The sequence below is a fragment of the Lepidochelys kempii genome, chromosome 2, assembly GCF_965140285.1.
Source record: "Lepidochelys kempii isolate rLepKem1 chromosome 2, rLepKem1.hap1, whole genome shotgun sequence".
NCBI lineage: Eukaryota > Metazoa > Chordata > Testudines > Cheloniidae > Lepidochelys > Lepidochelys kempii.
In genome coordinates, this window is record NC_136381.1 from 76697215 (window position 1) to 76718119 (window position 20905).

The 20905-nt window shown below is 42.3% G+C and overlaps 1 protein-coding gene across 1 annotated transcript in view; it reads right to left on the reverse strand.

The window, feature by feature from the left end:
- Positions 1–20905, reverse strand: part of LOC140906747 (E3 ubiquitin-protein ligase RNF138) — a 67626-nt gene that overhangs the window by 30375 nt on the left and 16346 nt on the right. The window contains exons 8-9 of the mRNA XM_073331306.2: positions 248–266; positions 21–71 (exon numbers count right to left, since the gene is read on the reverse strand). Coding sequence (XP_073187407.1) covers positions 21–71; positions 248–266 — 70 coding nt within the window. The remainder of the gene's footprint in view (positions 1–20; positions 72–247; positions 267–20905) is intronic.

The following is a 20905-nucleotide window of genomic DNA, read 5'->3' on the forward strand; positions in this document are numbered from 1 at the left end:
AAAGAAAATTAAAAAATAACCTTCATTGATGTCCAAGATATCTCGATCAATTCCACCATCTACATCTACTTCTGAAAAACAAAAGACAAGTGACATAGGACATTAGTCTTTGCTATTATCTTTATGAAGTGTGAAAATTAATGTAATAACAATAATAGTAATTATAAATCTGTCCCTGCTGTGTCTGAGCTGCTGTTTTTGTTGGCTGCCTCCAGTGCACTCAAATAGAACTCTAAACAGAACTCACCAAATGACTCTGGAGTAGGCTAGTGAGGGGAAAAAAAAAAGAGAGATTATCAGGATGCACAAAATGAAAGGCTACGAACATTATTCTTTTAATAATATTACAGATCCAGCTTGAGCTCAACTAACAGCATTTATTGCTGGCCACTTTCAGTGTGTTTTAATAGGCTACAATCAGGTTGCACTGGGAACCATGTGGCTGTTTCTGTGTTCCATGCACTCAGATGTTCCAGTATAGAGTATAGACTAGATAAGCCAAGAGATCCTTTCCAGCCCAATCTTCCCTGATTCTATAATGTCAATAGCCCTCGATTAAATACTAAAGTTTTAGGACCTAGGGGTGACAGTGGATGAGAAGCTGGATATGAGTCAGCAGTGTGCCCTTGTTGCCAAGAAGGCCAATGGCATTTTGGGATGTATAAGTAGGGGCATAGCGAGCAGATCGAGGGACATGATCGTTCCCCTCTATTCGACATTGGTGAGGCCTCATCTGGAGTACTGTGTCCAGTTTTGGGCCCCACACTACAAGAAGGATGTGGATAAATTGGAGAGAGTCCAGCGAAGGGCAACAAAAATGATTAGGGGTCTAGAACACATGACTTATGAGGAGAGGCTGAGGGAGCTGGGATTGTTTAGTCTGCAGAAGAGAAGAATGAGGGGGGATTTGATAGCTGCTTTCAACTACCTGAAAGGGGGTTCCAAAGAGGATGGCTCTAGACTGTTCTCAATGGTAGCAGATGACAGAACGAGGAGTAATGGTCTCAAGTTGCAGTGGGGGAGGTTTAGATTGGATATTAGGAAAAACTTTTTCACTATGAGGGTGGTGAAACACTGGAATGCGTTACCTAGGGAGGTGGTAGAATCTCCTTCCTTAGAGGTTTTTAAGGTCAGGCTTGACAAAGCCCTGGCTGGGATGATTTAACTGGGAATTGGTCCTGCTTCGAGCAGGAGGTTGGACTAGATGACCTTCTGGGGTCCCTTCCAACCCTGATATTCTATGATTCTATGGCACTTATGTCCTACCATCACATAGATCTACCTTTAAAAAAAATATTATTGCATAGTACAATGGCTAACCGATACAGGTATGCCATGGGAATGATACCAAAGAATTTTCACAGACTCCATCTGCTTTTGAAGAATCCGATCTTGTAAACTCTTACTCACACATGTAGCCCTCACTTACATGGATAAAGACTACCCCCACACAAGTAAGGGTTGGCAAGCTCCAACTCAGCTTGCATAGAATACATAGTTGTCATCCTGTTCATTTTCCTAGGCTTATTTAATTTTCTTTGTACATGGAGTCTGATCCAATGTCCATTGAATTCAGTAGGAGACTTTCTAGTGTCTTCAATGGGCTTTGGATCAGGCTCTTAAGTGAACAAATCGGAGCAGTTTCATTGAGAGGAGTAAATGAGTGCAAGGTTTAGGATGAACGTAAGGAAATTAAACCAATCCTTGGAATGCTTCTTGTTAGTAGGGGTTTTTTTAGAGACTGGTAATGAAAGAGTGTAATTTGCCTCTGGACTGAATACACAGAGGAGCCAATTTATTTCCAAACTGCAAAAAGTCTCATAATTCAATTAATGGTGATCTGATTTAGAAGTAATTAATAATCACCTTGATAGTTAATCTGACTAAAATTAATCCCCCAAGAATGATGTAATTAATATTGTCAGTTTCACGATGGTTTATCCAAAAATTGAAATAACAGTTTCTATAAACATAATTTTTTTTTAAAAAAAAAAAGCTTTATCCAAAGTGCTGAATGCCTTTAGTGCCATTAATGAAAGGTAAAGCATTTCTGTGGTCGCTATGATTACAATCACAATGCCTCCAGGCTTCAAAATCCATCATGCAAACAACACATACATCACAAAGCTAATTTTTTTTCAGTCCACGGACAAGATTTTCCAGCTGCATCAAAACTTTCATAAGTACAGCCGTAAAACAATTTTATTGATTCCAACCTGTACACTCCTGGTGAGTAAGAGAAAGCATGAGTGGGAGATTATTCAAATACCAAATTATTTCCAATTCCTCATGTAATGAAATCCAGCCCAGCTCAGCAGTGACTGAAAACTGTCACCACTGATGGCTTCAATGTTGAAGGAGTTGGTGATTTCCTGCTACATAGGGCCTAATCCTTACTCATATGTAGCTATGGAATCCAACAACTCCCAGTGAAATTACCTATTTTAGTGGGGATACTTGTGCGTGTAAAGATTACTCAGGGGAGCACCAGCTGCAGGATCCGGCTGCAGGTGTCCATAACCTCAAAGCCAACACAACTTACCAGAATGCCAGCCCCTACTATTTTATGAATAGCTACAATTTTGTACATTTATAACAAATTCACAATTAAGAATAACACCGTGCACTGCTAGCTGACACCAATTAAGGGTGTGTCAAGGAAAAATCCATTTCGTCCACTGAATACTATTTTAAAATCTAAAGGGAAGACGTTTCCTCTTTCCTGAATAATTTACTGTTTGTGGTTTATTCAGCCTAACTTTGGGAAACACTTTGAATGATGTTATATACATTAAAATGTAAGGTGGCCAGATTCTGCCACCTTAACTCGTATTAAGTAATACATTGCTCCATGAGTTGTCCCAGTGATACCAACATGAGAAAAGGTACCAGCTCCTGGCAAAGTAATAACAGTGTAATCAGACTCTCCACTTCCACCCACACAGTGTTTGTCTGACCCACAGATTCAGAATATTGTCTGCTCCAAATTCTTGCAAATCACACTGGGTCTTATTCACAGAAGTAGGAAAATACTACATTTCTCTGGAAAAACATAAGGCAGTATATAATTTCAAAGTTGCTATTGTTGTACGGTGTCATAAAATAGCTCACCACAGGTTGGGGAAGCTGCTAGCACAGCCAAAGAAAAGCATGTCCAGCTTGACTAAGAGGGCATTCACTTCCATGATATATTTATTATATTAAACAAAATACTTGGTGTCACTATCTATATTCCAAATAGTAGAATAGGTTTTACCATTTACCCTGATTCCAGGGCTGGACTGTCTATTCAGCCAAAATTGCTATAGAAAAATCAATGGGAGTTCTGCCAGAATAAGGAGTGTAGGATCAGGCCCTCTAGATATAGAGGTGGACTGATCATAAGTAGCAGTAATGAGAAAATCTACTCAGAAAACAAAATTTTCTGTGTTCCTCCTCTATGTTCTTAACGACGGGAGAGAACTGCTCATTTGCAGGAACAATATGCAGCAGTTTTTCTTTTTTTCACAAGCTTGTCATGACCTATATTACACTTCAAAATGTAAAGATTGTTTTCTTACCAGACCACAGCCAACCTGAAGAAGAGACCAAGTGAGGAGCACAGGCACAGACAACATACCCATCTTGCTTTACTCTGCAAAAGGCTGTGGACTCAATTTCAGAGCAACTTTCTAATTAAGGAAGTAAATAGAATACTTCAGAACCTTTGCCCTAGGATCTGTAGCTAGATGTTTTGTATCTTTATCTTAAATTGTCCAATCAGTAAAGTCTATTTCTTTTATCAGATTTATTACCACCATACATGTGTTCATTGAGATCATTAATGCGTATCTTACAAGTCACTTTTCCTTATGAAAAATAAGAGTAATAATACTTAGCATTTAATTTTGGAAACTAATCACAAGACTCTTGTGAGGTAGAGAAATTATTATTAATATACCTATTTTACAGAAAGGGAAACTGAGGGAGAAAGTTTGTGACTTTCCTAAGGCCACATAGGAGGTCTTGTCAAAGCCAATGCTCGAATCTGAGACCATGCTTCCCTATATAATGCCTTTCTCTAACTTGAAGTACTGCATTTGTCAATAAATTGAGTCATGGTATCCTGCTGGATCATTTACAAGTTTCCTCAGATTGAATTTATTCATTTTGGTATTACCATTTTGTTATCCTTGAACATAGTTCTACTTCTGTCTAGATTTTGTTTAGTTTCTTGCCAGCCTTAGTTAAGCCTTCTACTATTTTGCATACATAATGGTCACCATTTGCCAACACACATCCCACAGAGATCTAAGATTACCACAAATGTTCCTTATACTTAGAATAAAAGGTACCTAAGTTTGGTAAAATTAGGTAACCATGAGTTTAATAAAAGAAAAGGAGGACTTGTGGCACCTTAGAGACTAACAAATTTATTTAAGCATAAGCTTTCATGAGCTACAGCTCACTTCATTGGATGCATTCAGTGAAAATTACAAGTGGGGAGATTTATTTACACAGAGAATATGAAACAATGGGTGTTACCATACATACAGTAACGAGAGTGATCAGGTAAGCTATTACCAGCAGGAGAGCGGTGGCGGGGCGGAAACCTTTTGTAGTGATAATCAAGGTGGGCCATTTCCAGCAGTTGACAAGAACATCTGAGGAACAGCGGAGGTGGAGGGAGGAGGAGGAAATAAACATGGGGAAAATAGTTTTACTTTGTGTAATGACCCATCCACTCCCAGTCTTTATTCAAGCCTAAATTAATTGTATCCAGTTTGCAAATTAATTCCAATTCAGCAGTCTCTCATTGGAGTCTGTTTTTGAAGTTTTTTTGTTGAAGAATTGCCACTTTTAGGTCTGTAATCAAGTGACCAAAGAGATTGAAGTGTTCTCCGACTGGTTTTTGAATGTTATCATTCTTCTTCTTATGTTATAATTCTGCCATATGATGAAAATGGCTCAGTAGGCTATGACCCCTGCCTCTGGAGAGAGAAGGGCTACGTGGAAGGTCACAGTGAGCCTCTGAGGCTAGCAAAAATCTGCCTGGAAGCGTGGGACCAACTGAGACAAGGTCGGAGCTTTGTCACAGATTGTAATGTTGATAATCTTGCATTAGCCCTTGGCTAAGGCCTTGTCTACACTACAAAATTAAGTCGACTTAAGTTACGTTGAAGTACAGCTGCTGCAATAATTAAGCTGCTGTTGCATGTCCATACTACATTCTTTGTGTTGCTGGGGTGCATCCATACTAGCAGCACCTGTATCAGCCCAGAGAGCAGTGTACTGTGAGTAGCTATCCCACAGTGCAATTCGCCACCATCTAGTGCAGGGTGTTTTGGGAAGAGTTTGCAATGCCTCGTGGCCACAAACCAGGGCTTAAATTCAAATGGAGCCATCCAGAGCGGAGCTCTGGTAAATATTTTCAAACCTGCGAGAGCCCCGACTCTGCCCCCGTGGGACAGAAACCCCAATCCACAGTGCCCCTCTGCCCCCCTGTGGGGCTGAAGCCCCTAGAAATCCCCCCCATCCCAGCAGCTGAAGCCAGGAGCCCTGAAGCAGGGGAAGCTGGGGGGGGTCTGGGAAATTGTCTGAGTATTTAAGCCCTGGTGCAAAGGAGTTGTGCAAGGGTGGCTGGAAACATGTGTTCAGCATCCCATTATGCAGGTTTCTCCATCCCATCATTCAATGGCAATCCTATTACATTTCATGTTACTTTTTGGAAGCCCCGCTAACCTGCACGTCCGCCATCTCCGTGAGAAGCATAGATCCCGCGCTGCTCTTCAATATTGCACTGAGCATTACAAACATGATGTGCCTGATCCTGCAGTACTTCCTAAGCTGCGAGTCTGATAACGATGAGTTGGTGGCTGCCTTGCAGCGCGCCGTGGAAAGAAACAATTCAAGATTGCTGTTAACATTCACTGAGCAGCTGCACATGGTGGCCTGCTAGTTCTGGGCCTGAGAAACAAGCATGCACTAATAGGATCACATCGTTATGCAGATATCGGATGACGAGCAGTGGCTGCAGAACTCTGAGATGCACAAGGCCACATTCCTGGAACTGTATGCAGAGCTTGCCCCAGCCTCCCAGTGCAGCAACACCAAAATGAGACCTGCACTCATAATGAAGCGAGTGGTGATTGCTGTGTGGATGCTGCCAATGCCAGATTGCTACTGATCAGTCAGGAATCTATTTGGAGATGGTAAATCCCCTGTGGGCATTGCGGTGATGCAAATGTGCAGGGCCGTTAATTGTATCCTACTACGAAGGACTGACTCTGGGCAATGTGTGGGTAATAGTGGATGGTTTTTCCGCAATGGGGGTTCCCAAACTGCAGTGGGGCGATAGATAGCATGCAGATCCCTATTTTGGCACCAGACCACCTTGCAATGGAGTACATCAACAGAAAGGGTTATTTTTCTATGGTGTTGCAAGCACCACTGGATCACTAGAGTTGTGTCACCGGCATCAATGTGGACTGGTCAGGCAAGGTCATGATGCATGCATCTTTAGGAACATGGGCCTGTGCAGAAAGTTGCACACAGGGACTTTCTTTCCAGACCAGAGGATTACCATTTGGGATGTTGAAACACCAACAGTAATCCCTGTCTACCTTTTACTTCTGTGGCTCATGAAGCCATACACTGGCCACCTCAACAGTAACAAGGAGCACTTCAACAACAGGCTCAGCAGGTACAGAGTAACTGTTGAATATGCCTTCATTGGTTTGAAGGGCTGCTTGTGCTGTCTGCTCATGAGATTAGACCTCTGTGATTAGACCGGAATCCCAGGGGACTCAGCTGAGGTCACTCAATTAGGGTGAACTGCAAAAAATGGGGCAGGCAATCCCCAAAGCTGATGGATATTCCAATACTTAGATTTACCAAGCCAGCACAAAACAGCTTCTTTTATACCTCACCAGTTACTCAGAAATCACCAACACATTTCCCTTAAACTAACCCAGCCTCAGGCCTCCACCTAGACACCCATGTCAAATATGAGGATTAATGAAAATCTTATTCATCAAAAAAAAAAGGTTCTACCAATCCCAAAGGATCGGACACATTACCTCCCAGGTTATGAATATTTCAGATCTTACCCAAATACACACTTACAGCCAATTCTTATTAACTAAACTAAAATTTATTAAAAAGAGAGAGAGAGTTGGTTAAAAGAACAGTATACATACAGACATGAGTCAATCTGGAGATTCAGATTCATAGCAGAGATGGAGAGCTTTGTAGATGCAAAGAGTTCTTTCAGAAATAGTCCATAGGTTATAGTCCAATGTTTATATTCAGGGTGGTCCAGTCAGAACTGGGATCTCAGTCCTTGTGGCTTAGGCTTCCCCTGCATGAAACCTCAAGCAGATCTGAGATGACAGGATCAGGATCCAAGGGTCTTTTATACAGTGGTCTAGCAGCTACTTGACCTTACAGTCCTGGGTGAACTATAGGCTTTTGATGTAACCTTCTGTTTCCTAAGCACCACCACTAATTTGCTACACAAATTACCATAGGGCAATTTATCTATTGGGCAGTATATCACAAACTTCAAAGAGACATAGACAATGACATTATTTCACCCAAGATTCATCTAAATGTTAATATTCCCTTTTTAATCCCCAAATTAATAGTTATAGTGACGGACAGGAACTGTCTGTTTACATGGCTAGCGTCTAAGATACACACAATTAGTATCACTTCTAACAACATAGGTTTGCATTTCAAAATTCTAGTTTATCTAGCATCGAATGGCCCTAATTACCATTCACATACTTTCTAACATGCTTTAAAGGTTGGCTCTGGGTTATTTAGCCTGCAAGTTGCTTAACCCTTTCTGGTCATGAATCACAACCTCAGTGAAGAAAATATCCCATGGTCACAGCTGCGTGCTGTGCACTTCATAACGTCTGTGAAGGAAAGGGGGAAAAGTTTCTGCAGGGTTCGCGCATGGAGGTGGATCGGTTGTCCACTGATTTTTGAGCAGCCAGATACTAGGGCTATAAGAAGAGCTGAACGGGGAACTATTTGGCTCAGAGAAGCTTTGAAGGAGCATTTTAACAATGAACCACAGTAATATGTGTTGCTGTAATATGCTGTGCCTGGCACTGGTTTTTTGCACCATACTATGAACCTTGTAATGAGTGCTGAATGTGTGCTAATGTAACAGTGCAAATGCAACTATTGCTGTTATCTTTGGACGTTAGCCAAATGTCCAAATGCTTAATAAAGATGGAATAAGTTTCCATAAATAGACTTTTATTCCACACTCATGCAAACATACCTGCTTAAAGCTTAAATAAGTATCATGCATACAGGTAAAGGTATCTTTAAAGGGGGAGGAACATGGAATTCACAAACACATACAGCAACCTAGTCTCCCACAGTTGGGTGTATGTGGGGGCTGTAATTGTGTATACTCCCCCACGGGAGTGGCTGGGGTACTGCTGTGGCCTCGGAAGACATGTGGAATGTGAGGGGGAAGTGTAGGGAGGTCCTAGAATGCAGTTCTCTATGGGCTGCAGGGGGAGGCGAGTGCAAATGTGTTCAGCCTGAAGTTCAATAAGGGACCACAGAATGTCTGTTTGCTCCATTAGCAGCATGATCCTCTCTTGTCACCCATTTCTCCTGTCCTCGCTATCCCTCTGCATTTTGTCATTGATTGTCCCCCTCCAAGCCCTCTTCTTGCAATCCGATGCACCAGAGGCTTGCATGACATCCTGGAACATGTCTTCCCTTGTCCTCTTCTTTCTCCTCCTTATCTGGGCAAGCCATTCTGCCAGTGTGGATGGAGAGACCCTCAAGGCCACATTTGCAGTTGCTAAAGAAACAATGGACAGAGGTACTATTGTGAGTACATTCACTCCCCCTGAGCCACATAAGTTACAAGCACAACATTCTGACTTCCCCTTGGGATGAATAGAGCAGGGGGTTCTCAACCTTTTTCAGTCTGAGACCTCCCCCCCCCAACATGCTATAAAAATTCCACAGCCCACCTGTGCCACAACAACTGCTTTTCTGTATATAAGAGCCAGGGCCAGCGTTAGGGGGTATCAAGCAGGGCAATTGCCCGTGGCCTCATGCCGCAGGAGGCCCCATGAAGCTAAGTAGCTTGGGCTTCAGCCCCACTGCGGCGGGGCTCCAGCTTCAGCTTTCTGCCTTGGGCCCCAGTGAATCTAATGCTGACCCTGCTTGGCAGACCCCCTGAAATCTGTTCACGGCGCCTGCAGGGGCCCTGGACCCCCAGTTGAGAACGGCTGGCATAGAGCACAGCGGCAGTCCCAGCCATGAAGAGTACACCTGAAGGGGAGGGAGGGAGTTGGGACAATAAGAGGGGGTAGCTCTCAGGCATCAGTACAAGAGGATGGGGCAATTAAACTGACTACTGGCACCGTTCTCCACCGGCAGTGGTGATTTTAGCAGATATTTCATTCATGACTGTAACTGAGGCTGAAAGGGAATAGCTCCTGCATATGTCTGCCTGCAGACCAGGGCTGTATGCTGCTATGGTGCCTGCTGAAGTAATTGCTGACTGGTGTAGGAAAGTGTCCTACTGTGGTGGAAGAAATAAGGCAGCCTGCCCAAGAAAATTTTAGCAGAGGGTTGCAGGCTAGCAAAGTTTCCTAGCGGTCTCTATGGAGGAGTCACAGGACATCCTGGTGCACATAAACTATTCCGCAGGGCACCCTTTGCCTAGCTGTACAGGGGAATGAGAAGCAGGTAGCAACTGCACCTCTACTGGGTATTTCACTTCCTCTTCTAGCCTGATAAAAAAAAATAGTATATGAACAGATGTGTCCCTGCAATACTGAAGCAAACTGAGTGCTTACCAGAGGTTCCCTCTCCTGCATCAGGCTTGCCAGTGCTGGACTGCTGGAGTGGCTCGACTGCTCAGGAATCAAAAACAGGTCCTACCTTGCAATGCCACTGGAACCCCTGGTCACCTGTCCCAAATACTCCTCCTCCTCCTCTTCCTTGTCCAGTGTCCTTGTCCTCAGGTGGTGGCTTGTGACTCCAGCTCCCCCAAAGTATCCATGGGGCACTTGGCGGTAGAGGTGGGGGCACTGCCGAGGATGGCATGCAGCTCCTCATAGAAACCGACTGTTGCATCCCTTGCCTTCTGGTACGCCTGCAGCAGCTCCTTGATTTTTCACGCTGCGCGGCTGCATGTCCCTTTCATAGGTAGGGTTATCACTTAGCCGGTATTTGACAGGCCTGGCTGGGATTTTTAAGGATTTGCCAGTTGCCAGAAAAATAATGTAATCTTCCAGGGTTTTTTTACGTGGGTCTAAAGATTTGCATTATTATCACAACACCAGGGCCGGCTCTAGGCACCAGCAATCCAAGCACATGTTTGGGGCGTCACTTTTCAAGGGGCAGCACTCTGGCCTTTTTTTTTTTTTTTTTTGCACTTGGGGCAGCAAAAAAACCTAGAGCTGGCCCTGCACAACACACTGGGATAGGTAATATTAAAAGTGTCTGTGTCCAGCTAAAGATGCTGCAGTGTTCCCAGCTCCACTGCTTACGTGTTAATGGATCAAAACTGTTGAAAATACAGCAGCTGTTTGCCCACCAACACACAAGGCACCACGTGTGTGCAAGAGAGGGTTTGAGTCAAGAGTGAGGAGATGTGCAATGTTATTAATCTTATCTATATATGTTATTTCTCTAGATACTATAAGTGGCTGTTGAAGCGGGGGTGAGGTTTGCAAAGTTGCCTTGTGTATGGGGGTTAGGGTTGCGGTGAGCTTGCCTTGTGGGGAGGGGGTGCCTGTTTTTTGCATTTCAAAGGTGGTAATCCTAGTTGTAGCCCTTCTCCCCCATGCCCAGAGCGATCTGGCCATAGATCTCAAAATTCCTACAGCTGTATTGGAGCTGTGACTGCATGGCGTCCCCTCCCCACAGACCCAGGAGATCCACTACCTCTGGTGTACTCGAGGCAGGAGTGCTTTGGCTGCATGGAGCAGGCATGGTCAGCTGGGCAGTTGTTATGTTAGCTCTTCATGCCAAGGAAACAGGAAATGGAATTTCAAAAAATTCCTGGGGCTTTAAAAGGGGAGAGGCGAGGACCTGTGTACCTGGCTGCCGGGCAGCAGAGTTCAAAAGGGTGACCAGAGCAGTCACTTCGGGCCATTGTGGGACACCGTAAGTAACGCAGCATCTATACTGACACCACATCGGCCTACGATGACCTCATGCTACGCCTCTCGCCGAGGTGGATTTATTAGGTCGGTGTAGTGGGTGAGTTAAAGCGGCAGGAGGAACATTGTAGTGTAGATGCTTACACAATTAGGTCAATATAAGCTGCTTTACGTCAACTAACTCTATAGTGTTGATGAGGCCTTTGTAACGTCAGCTCCAGAGTCTAAACAGCTGGTATTGGGAGTGACTCTGGGGGCCTATTTCCCTTCCCACTCAAATTTCCCACACATATACCTGTCTGAGACAACCCCTTTCTATATACACACACACTTTCTCTCTCTCTCTCTCTGGCTGGCTATAAGAGACATCCAGCAGTTAAGGAAGCTCAACTTCCCTCAAGAAACAAAGGGAATCCATTCCCCAACTGCCTTACCAGCAAAGAGGACTCATCCCCAACCACTCTACAGCTAGAGACAGTAGGATGTCTTGCTTAACACCACTACTGCAAGCAGATACTGCATAACAGCCCACCTGTCATGTCTGCAGCTACTGTAAGGAGCAGCCCGCAGGTAGGTGAGTGACCTAAAAAAGAGTCCATAATGTACTGGGAGGGGGGAAGAAGGGGTACGGAGCCATATGGAAGGAAGGAATTATATTTAGTAGTGTTTGTAGCATTTTCATCTGTTCCATATAGTTGGTTTTCCCCAATTATTTATCCCAAATCAAATTAATCAATGCTGGGTTTGACATTGCACCCAACCAGTCTGTATATGTAGGACTTGCTTCAGACTTCCATTTTCTCAGCAGGATGTATTTTTCCACTAGCGCACACTTGCTATTGTGTGCCACTAAACACACAATAGCAAATACCATCCCCATAATACAGACAGCTTTTTGGTGTGCCACTTGGGCAGACTGCCAAGCTAGGCCCTCAACAGAGCCAAAACTAAACATGACTAAAGCTATAAACCAGCTAATTAAACAAAGCCCTAACTAAGAAACAGCTGAGTGGTTATACACAATTATCTATCAGATGTCAAGTGCTATTATTGTTTATAATAATTTACTACTTGTATACCTCTTCTTTTCTCCAAAAGAAAAGTGCTCTCCTTTTTTACTGCCCTCTCTCAGCAGCTCTGAGGTCTATCCACCACAGATCTTAGAGGAAAAGAAAATAACCAACTTTCCCTTTTCCAGTACTCCTTCTTTATAGAGTAGGCTGGATTTTTTGGCAGAGAAATAACCAGGGCAGCCATAACTCTCAACAATCTGTTAGTCCCACTTTAACTCAATTAAACCGCTGTTTTCAACGAACCAGTAAATGTGACCATGAAAGAGAAAATTAAAATGGAGGCACATGTGAACACTTATATGCATACCTAAATTATCATAATAAAACCAATCACATCACAGGGAACTAAATACAAAAGCAATATATTAATCACAAAATTTCAGGACATTGAGTGAAAGATCTTAGAGCAACAGTAACTCTGTCCCCCATGAAGCATGTACATGGATTGATTAATGTTTAGACTCAGGTCTGGCAGGTGGCCCATGCAGGAGAAGGAAAACTGATTTCCAAAATAACAAGAATGTGAGGCCTAGCCAGCTGATTCATAAAAGTTGTGCCAATCACACATGCTATATAAGTCTGCACCACCAACCCCAGCAAACAGCACAAGGTGAAGAAAGCATTAAGGTGATGAGTAAGTGCTTAATGTTCATACTGGACTTTTAAGACAAAAATTATATTATTTAAAGTCTAAGTGTTATAATGGGTTTTATTATATGATCACATGCCTGGGCAATGAGCCTCCAGCTCTGACACTAACTTGCTTTGTGACTTCAGGCATGTCACTTAACCCATATCTTTAAAATGTAAATAGAATAACAGTCACCTAATTCATAGGATATAGAGCACTATGTGCCAAACTGTGTTTTTTAAGGCAATGGTCCACATCGGGATAATCCTTCCCTGAATTCCATGGTTGACATCAACTGAAATCTAACCTCAGATTTTAAAAAAAAAACACAAAAACTTTAAGGTGGAAGTAACACCATACACAGTTTAAAGGTATCTCTGTTGGAAGGATGGAAACAAGTTCTGCCTCTGAAATGTGACTGAGGAACTGGATGAGTGCACTGTGAGTGGAACTGAAAGTGAATTTGTTATGGAGCTGATTACACTGAGTGGTAAAGCATGTGCATTGCCATCAGTGTGGGGGCTGATATTAATTTAACCAGTGATTTCCTTGAGTTTTAGTGATTGGTAGGAAATATACTTGAGCAAACTTAAGTGTAAATTAACAAAGAAGTGTGTGTGCGCTGTTTTGTGGCTAATGTAGCAGGATAAGATATAGTTTTAAACATAAATCACAAGCACATAAGCTGAGGATTCTTAAAGTAATATTGGAGCGGCATTAACAAAAGACATCTTGGTATTCCCATATATTAGGTACCTAATATATTTTAGACTGTACAAAACAGTGCTATTCAATCTGCAAATCAATTTTTCCCCCTATGACGGGAGAGGTGTTAACAAATCACTTCATCTTGAGTAGCCCTTTGAAATTTGTGTAAACTACTTATGCTAAACTATCTTTTCCACCTTGTATGTAATTGTGACATTCAGTGCATTTCCCAGACCTGAAGAAGAGCTCTGTATAAACTCAAAAGTTTGTCTCTCTTACCAACAGAACTTGGTCCTATATAAGATATTACCTCACCCACCCTGTCTCTCATTCAGTCTGACAGTCTGAGATATTGTCACTTTCTTCCTCAATCAGCTCTGCATAAGACAGAGTTGTACTATCACCCCACTGACCTGCATGTGCCCATAAATTAGGTTCAGAGTCATTGGCTTGAGGACGAAGAGATTCTTTTTGGGGTCTGTCTAGGCCATAAACATCTTCAGTTTCCCCAGTCTGTAGTACTTGTACATTTGAAAAAATAATTACATTATCTAAAAGCTTAGGACATTTATCTGAGTTTTTCTCCTTGCAATTGGTCCTCTTGGATAGAAATAACAACTTGAATGAGGGCAAAACTGCTTAATGAGTCCTGGGCAGCTATAAGAGACGCTGCAAACTCTGGTCCTTTGGCAGCCAATTAGATGCCTCTTTTTTTTCTTTTTTTTTCCATAAGCCCAAATGCTTCCCCCCACTTACTAAGACAAGCAGAGAGGAGTAAAACCCAGCAGAAAGTGGAGGGTGATATAGGCCTATTTGAGTAACCTTCCAACCTCACTCTGCACATTCACATCCCCACTGTTGCACACGGGGGGCCATGTTGGGAGAGGAATATAAGCTGTCCTGGGTAGGGACCATCTCTTTGATACGTATTTGTACAGTGCCAAACACCCTGGGGCCCAGACCTTTAGGTGATACGGAAACAGGAACAATTATGTCAAGGCCACTATCCTTTCAACAAACTGTGAGTATTTCCCTACAGCAGGTGACGTTGACTTTGTCAGGGTTCCTTCTCCATCATGGAAGATTTTCTGAATCAGCAGCTATACAAGACATAAAAATGAGTGGGGGAAAAGTGCACGAAGTGAGGGGAAGGAAGAAAAAACAGAAAACTTAAGGACAAGGATGGAAAATATAATCAGAGGGGAAAGGGCGCAAAAATTTGTAGGACTTGAAGATATTTGGGGAGATAAAGAACAAGAAAGGGGCTGAACTTATGGGTGAGGGATAATACTCTACAGATGGGGAAAGAGATAGTAAGAGGGGCATACAGGATAAATGTGGGAGGAAAACAGATAAGCAGGAGGAAATGGCAAAATGTTGCTCATGTTGTTTGCAAATACTGTCACCATAAACTACAGAAACTTAATCCCCAATTGTAACTTGAGCTAACGACTGAGAGCTGTGAAATGACTGAAAGTGAAAGAGCCAGCTTTGCCTTGTTTCAGAGTAACAGCCGTGTTAGTCTGTATTCGCAAAAAGGAGTACTTGTGGCACCTTAGAGACTAACCAATTTATTTGAGCATGAGCTTTCGTGAGCTACAGCTCACTTCATCGGATGCATACCGTGGAAACTGCAGCAGACTTTATATACACACAGAGAATATGAAACAATACCTCCTCCCACCCCACTGTCCTGCTGGTAATAGCTTATCTAAAGTGATCATCAAGTTGGGCCATTTCCAGCACAAATCCAGGTTTTCTCACCCTCCACCCCCCCCCACAAATTCACTCTCCTGCTGGTGATTTGTGTGGAGGGTGAGAAAACCTGGATTTGTGCTGGAAATGGCCCAACTTGATGATCACTTTAGATAAGCTATTACCAGCAGGACAGTGGGGTGGGAGGAGGTATTGTTTCATATTCTCTGTGTGTATATAAAGTCTGCTGCAGTTTCCACGGTATGCATCCGATGAAGTGAGCTGTAGCTCACGAAAGCTCATGCTCAAATAAATTGGTTAGTCTCTAAGGTGCCACAAGTACTCCTTTTCTTTCAGCTTTGCCTTGTTTTTGACTTATCTTTTTTTCTTTGTAGCTATTCTGGATATAAGAACAGACGCACGGGTAGTTTTGTGAGGCGAATGTTGCTTAAAGGACAAGGGTGATGGATGATTGTGCACTGACTGCTGGGTGGGCCCAAGTGATTAGGATGCCAGCTTGAAATGTGCGAGGCCAGGGTTCATGTCCAGCTCTACCATAGGCTTCCGGAAAAACTTAGTCACTTAGGCCCAGATCCTCAAAGGTTTTAAGCACCACTGTGAGCCACAAAACCCCCCACTTGACTGCCACCTACCCCTTTTGGCACCTAAAGTCACTCAGTGCCTAAGTTTTTCAGGGTAAAAGTTCCCTAGGCCTCTACATTTCTGCCTCTGAGCAAGTACATCACTGCCGGCCTCTAGGCATCCCACTGCTCAGCCGTAGTTAAATGAAAGAGCAACATATAGGCACAAAGCACGAGCTTGGGCCTGCGGCATTTCATCGCCCATCATCCTCCCCGCCCCCAAATTCTCTCTCTCTTTCAATCACACACATGTACATGTTATCTTTAGGAATGACTGTGAAAAATGCTTTTTCATGTGTTTTTGATAATTATTTCAAACGATTTTTTTCACCTGGAATTGGGCTCATGTCTGAAATACTTTTACACTAATATTTTTTGAAGTAAATCTCCTCTGTGGGGCAGATTCTGCACTGTGGTGTAGTACAGCTGCTCTAGGCTCCTCTGCTGGCACAAAGTCACCCTACAGTGGATGCTGGCCACCAAGAACTATTCCAATAAAGGGCATCTCTCAAAGATACAGATCCAGCAAAACAGCTGTTCTGCCACTCCTGTCCCAGCTGCCAGGAGACATGGCTTGAGAAAAGAGGAAAAGGCTTGGACATCTCTGTGCCCCAGAAATCCCTGGCTGCTATGTCAGTCCTTTGCCACTATTGGTTCAAGGGAGTGCCAATGTGAGCAGGTACGATAGCTTTGGACTGCCCAAGGGAAGGATTCTCCTGATCTCAGACTTTCTCCCTGTACCACCTATGTACTCAGGCTGTGAGCTGTCCAGACATTTCTCTCCTTAAAAATAAGCTATGTGTGGCTGAGCTGTTAGCAGTTTATAAGGAAAGAAATCTAAATGAAACAAAATTCAGCTATGCCTGCTTCTCTTCACTATTGTATAATGTAATTACCCTCAGATGCTCCCTTGTGGTTCTTATTTGTACACCATTTTAATTTTAAAGGTGACCACTAAAGCGTGGGGAAAAGTTGGATTTGTACCTCTCTTTCTCTCCTTCCCACCCCGCCTTAATGTTTAAATTTGGCGTGACATGGTTTTTTAATTTCTTTTTCTGTTTCAGTTAATGGGAGTTGAGTACTCTGCCTCTTCCGTGTTGGATCCTTTGAGAACACAGAGCTATTAATCCCTTTGTAAAACGTAATCAAATAAATAGAGAAATCTGGACGTGTCAGCTTTTAACTAATAGCAAATCAGTAACACAATTAATGTAGACTTGGAACAGTTACAGCAAGTCTATTACTGCAGATAGATTTTTTTTAGAGGTGAAATATTTCAATAGAGATGTCCCACCCAGGAATAGGATAACTGCTCAATGAATTATCATCTCTAAATGGAACAAATATAAAAACATTTAATTCAAAGGTGAAACCTTTCCATGCACTTTGTTTCTGGATTTAGACAACTAAAAATACTTAGTTCCTTGTTGTGGTTTAATGATAGACTATGAAAGTTTTTTCGGGGGGGGGGAAGCCCTCTCTCACAAAACTGCTGGATAAAAAGACTTTACAAAAGATTTTTCTAAGAGCTAAACAAACAAAAAAAAAATGCAGTTACCCTCTTAGATGCAGCTACTGCCAGAACAGAATCAAAGTTAGTGTTGAAAAGACCATCTAATTAACCTTCTTACTAATTTACATTTTTTTAATCTACACCTATAAAAAGCCTAGTGTCAGACTCCTGGCTTTCCTTGATGTATGGCACATTCAAATTCTGCTGAAATTAAGCTTTTCATTAAAAAAAAATCTAGCTATCACTGCAAAGAAAACTTTGCTAATGTAAACCAAGTGTTACTGATGCAGTGCTCACTTCATGAATCTGCAACCAGTCTCAAGCAAGAACTGAGGGGTGTAAACTCTCCTGTCCATAACACTATAGTAGTGGTGTTGACTCTTAAGGCTAGTGATGACATTTTAAATGTAAATTTAGCTGTTTAACTGCTGATCACTTTAGCAATAGGGAAGTGGGTGAGAGTGAAGTCTATAGGTATGGGAATTTGCTGTAGGAAAGGAAATGTGGATGTGGGGAAAAGGCAGACACACGAAAACAAGCATGAGAAACAGAAGATAGGAAATAAAGGGCATAAATAAGGATCCTACGCTTTTCCCACTTAGTGATGTTGAATGTGACTAACAAATAACCAAAGATTAAGAGATCCATAAAGGCACTATTCCATTCTTGATTTTCGTACAAATCTCCCATTGATATTCATGGAACACAAGACCGGCCATGCTGGGTCAGACCAAAGGTCCATCTAGCCCAGTATCCTGTCTTCTGACAGTGGCCAATGCCAGGTGCCCCAGAGGGAATGAACAGAACAGCTAATCATCAAGTGATCCATCCCCTGTCGCCCATTCCCAGCCTCTGGCAAACAGAGGCTAGGGACATCATCCCTGCCCATTCTGGCTAATAGCCATTGATGGACCTATCCTCCATGAATTTATCTAGTTCTTTTTTTGAACACTGTTATAGTCTTGGCCTTCACAACATTCTCTGGCAAGGAGTTCCACAGATTGACTGTGCATTGCGTGAAAAAAAAAATATTTACTTTTGTTTTAAACCTGCTACCTATAAATTTTATTTGGTGGTCCCTAGTTCTTGTGTTATGAGAAGGAGTAAATAACACTTCCTTATTTACTTTCTTCACACCCGTCATGATTTTATAGACCTCTATCATATACCCCTTAGTCGTCTCTTTTCTAAGATGAAAAGTCCCAGTCTTATTAATCTCGCCTCATACGGCAGACATTCCATACCTCTAATAATTTTTGTTGCCCTTTTCCGAACCTTTTCCAAGTCCAATATATCTTTTTTTGAGATGGGGCGACAGCTGCACGCAGTATTCAAGATGTGGGCGTACCATGGATTTATATAGAGGCAATATGATATTTTCGGTCTTATTATCTAATCCTTTCTTAATGATGCCTAACATTGTTTGCTTTTTTAACTGCCGCTGCACATTGAGTGGATGTTTTCAGAGAACTATCCACAATAACTCCAAGATCTCTTTCCTGAGTGGTAACAGCTAATTTAGACCCCATCATTTTGTATGTATAGTTGTGATTATGCTTTCCAACATGCATTATTTTGCATTTATCCACATTGAATGTCATCTGCCAGTCTGTTGCCCAGTCACCCAGTTTTGAAAGATCCTTTTGTAGCTCTTCACAGTCTGCCTGGGACTTAACTATCTTGAGTAGTTTTGTATCATCTGCAAATTTTGCCACTTCACTGTTTACCCCTTTTTCTAGATCATTTATGAGTATGTTGAATAGGACTGGTCCCAGCACAGACTTCTGGGGGACATCACTATTTACCTCTCTCCATTCTGAAAACTGACCATTTATTCCTACCCTTTGTTTCCTATCTTTTATCCAGTTACCAATCCATGAGAGAACCTTCCCTCTTATCCCATGACTGCTTACTTTGCTTAAGGGCCTTTGGTGAGGGATCCTGTCAAAGGCTTTCTGAAAATCTAAATACACTATATCCACTTGTCCACATGCTTGTTGACCCCCTCAAAGAATTCTAGTAGATTGATGAGGCATGATTTTCCTTTACAAAAACCATGTTGACTGTTTCCCAACAAATTATGTTCATCTATGTATCTGACAATTTTGTTCTTTATTATAGTTTCTACCAGTTTGCCCAGTACTTAAGTCAGGCTTAACGACCTGTAATTGCCAGGGTCACTTCTGGAGCCCTTTTAAAAAATTGGCATCACATTAACTATCCTCCAGCCATTTGGTACAGAAGCTGATTTAAATGATAGGTTACAGATGACAGTTATTACTCCTGCAATTTCACCTTTGAGTTCCTTCAGAACTCTTGGGTGAATACCATCTGGTCCTGGTGACTTTTTCTTTTTATAAACTAAACAGTAATAGGAATACTTGTGGCACCTTAGAGACGAACAAATTTATTAGAGCATAAGCTTTCGTGAGCTACATGCTCTAATAAATTTGTTAGTCTCTAAGGTGCCACAAGTACTCCTTTTCTTTTTGCGGATACAGACTAACACGGCTGCTACTCTAAAACCTGTTTAGTTTATCAATTTATGCCAAAGCTGCCTCTAATGACACCTCCATCTGGGACAGTTCCTCAGATTTGTCACATAAAAAGAATGGCTCAGGTTTGGGAATCTTGCTCACATCCTCAACCGTGAAGACCGATGCAAAGAATTCGTTTAGCTTCTCCGCAATGGCCTTATCGTCCTTGAGTGCTCCTTTAGCATCTCGATCGCCCAGTGGCCCCACTGGTTGTTTAGCAGGCTTCCTGCTTCTGATGTACGGAAAAAAAAAAATTAGCTATTACTTCTTGAGTCTTTCGCTAGTTGTTCTTCAAATTCTTTTTTTGGCCTAATTATATTTTTACACTTCATTTGCCAGAGTTTACACACCTTTCTATTTTTCTCATTAGGATAACTTCCACTTTTTAAAGGATGCTTTTTTGCCTCTCACTGCTTCTTTTACTTTGTTTAGCCATGGTGACTTTTTGGGTTCTCTTACTATGTTTTTTAATTTGGGGTATACATTTAAGTTGAGCCTCTCTTATGGTGTCTTTAAAAAGCTTCCATGCAGCTGGCAGGGATTTCACTTTTTGCGTTGTACCTTTTAATTTCTGTTTAACTAACCTCCTCATTTTTGTGTACTACCCCTTTCTGAAATTAAATGCTACAGTCTTGGGCCACTGTGGTGTTTTCACACCACAGACCTGTTAAATTTAATTATATTAGCAATCCAGCTATATTCACCTCTTGGACCTGATCCTGTCCTCCGCTTAGGACTAAATCAAGAATTGCCTCTCCTCTTGTGGGTTCCAGGACTAGCTGCTCCAAGAAGCAGTCATTTAAGGTGTCAAGAAACTTTATCCCTGCATCCCTTCCTAACGTGATATGTACCCAGTCAATATGGGGATAGTTGAAATCCCCCATTATTAAGTTTTTAATTTTAATAGTCTCTCTAATCTCCCTGAGCATTTCACAGTCACTATCACCATCCAGGTCAGGTGGTCTGTCATATATC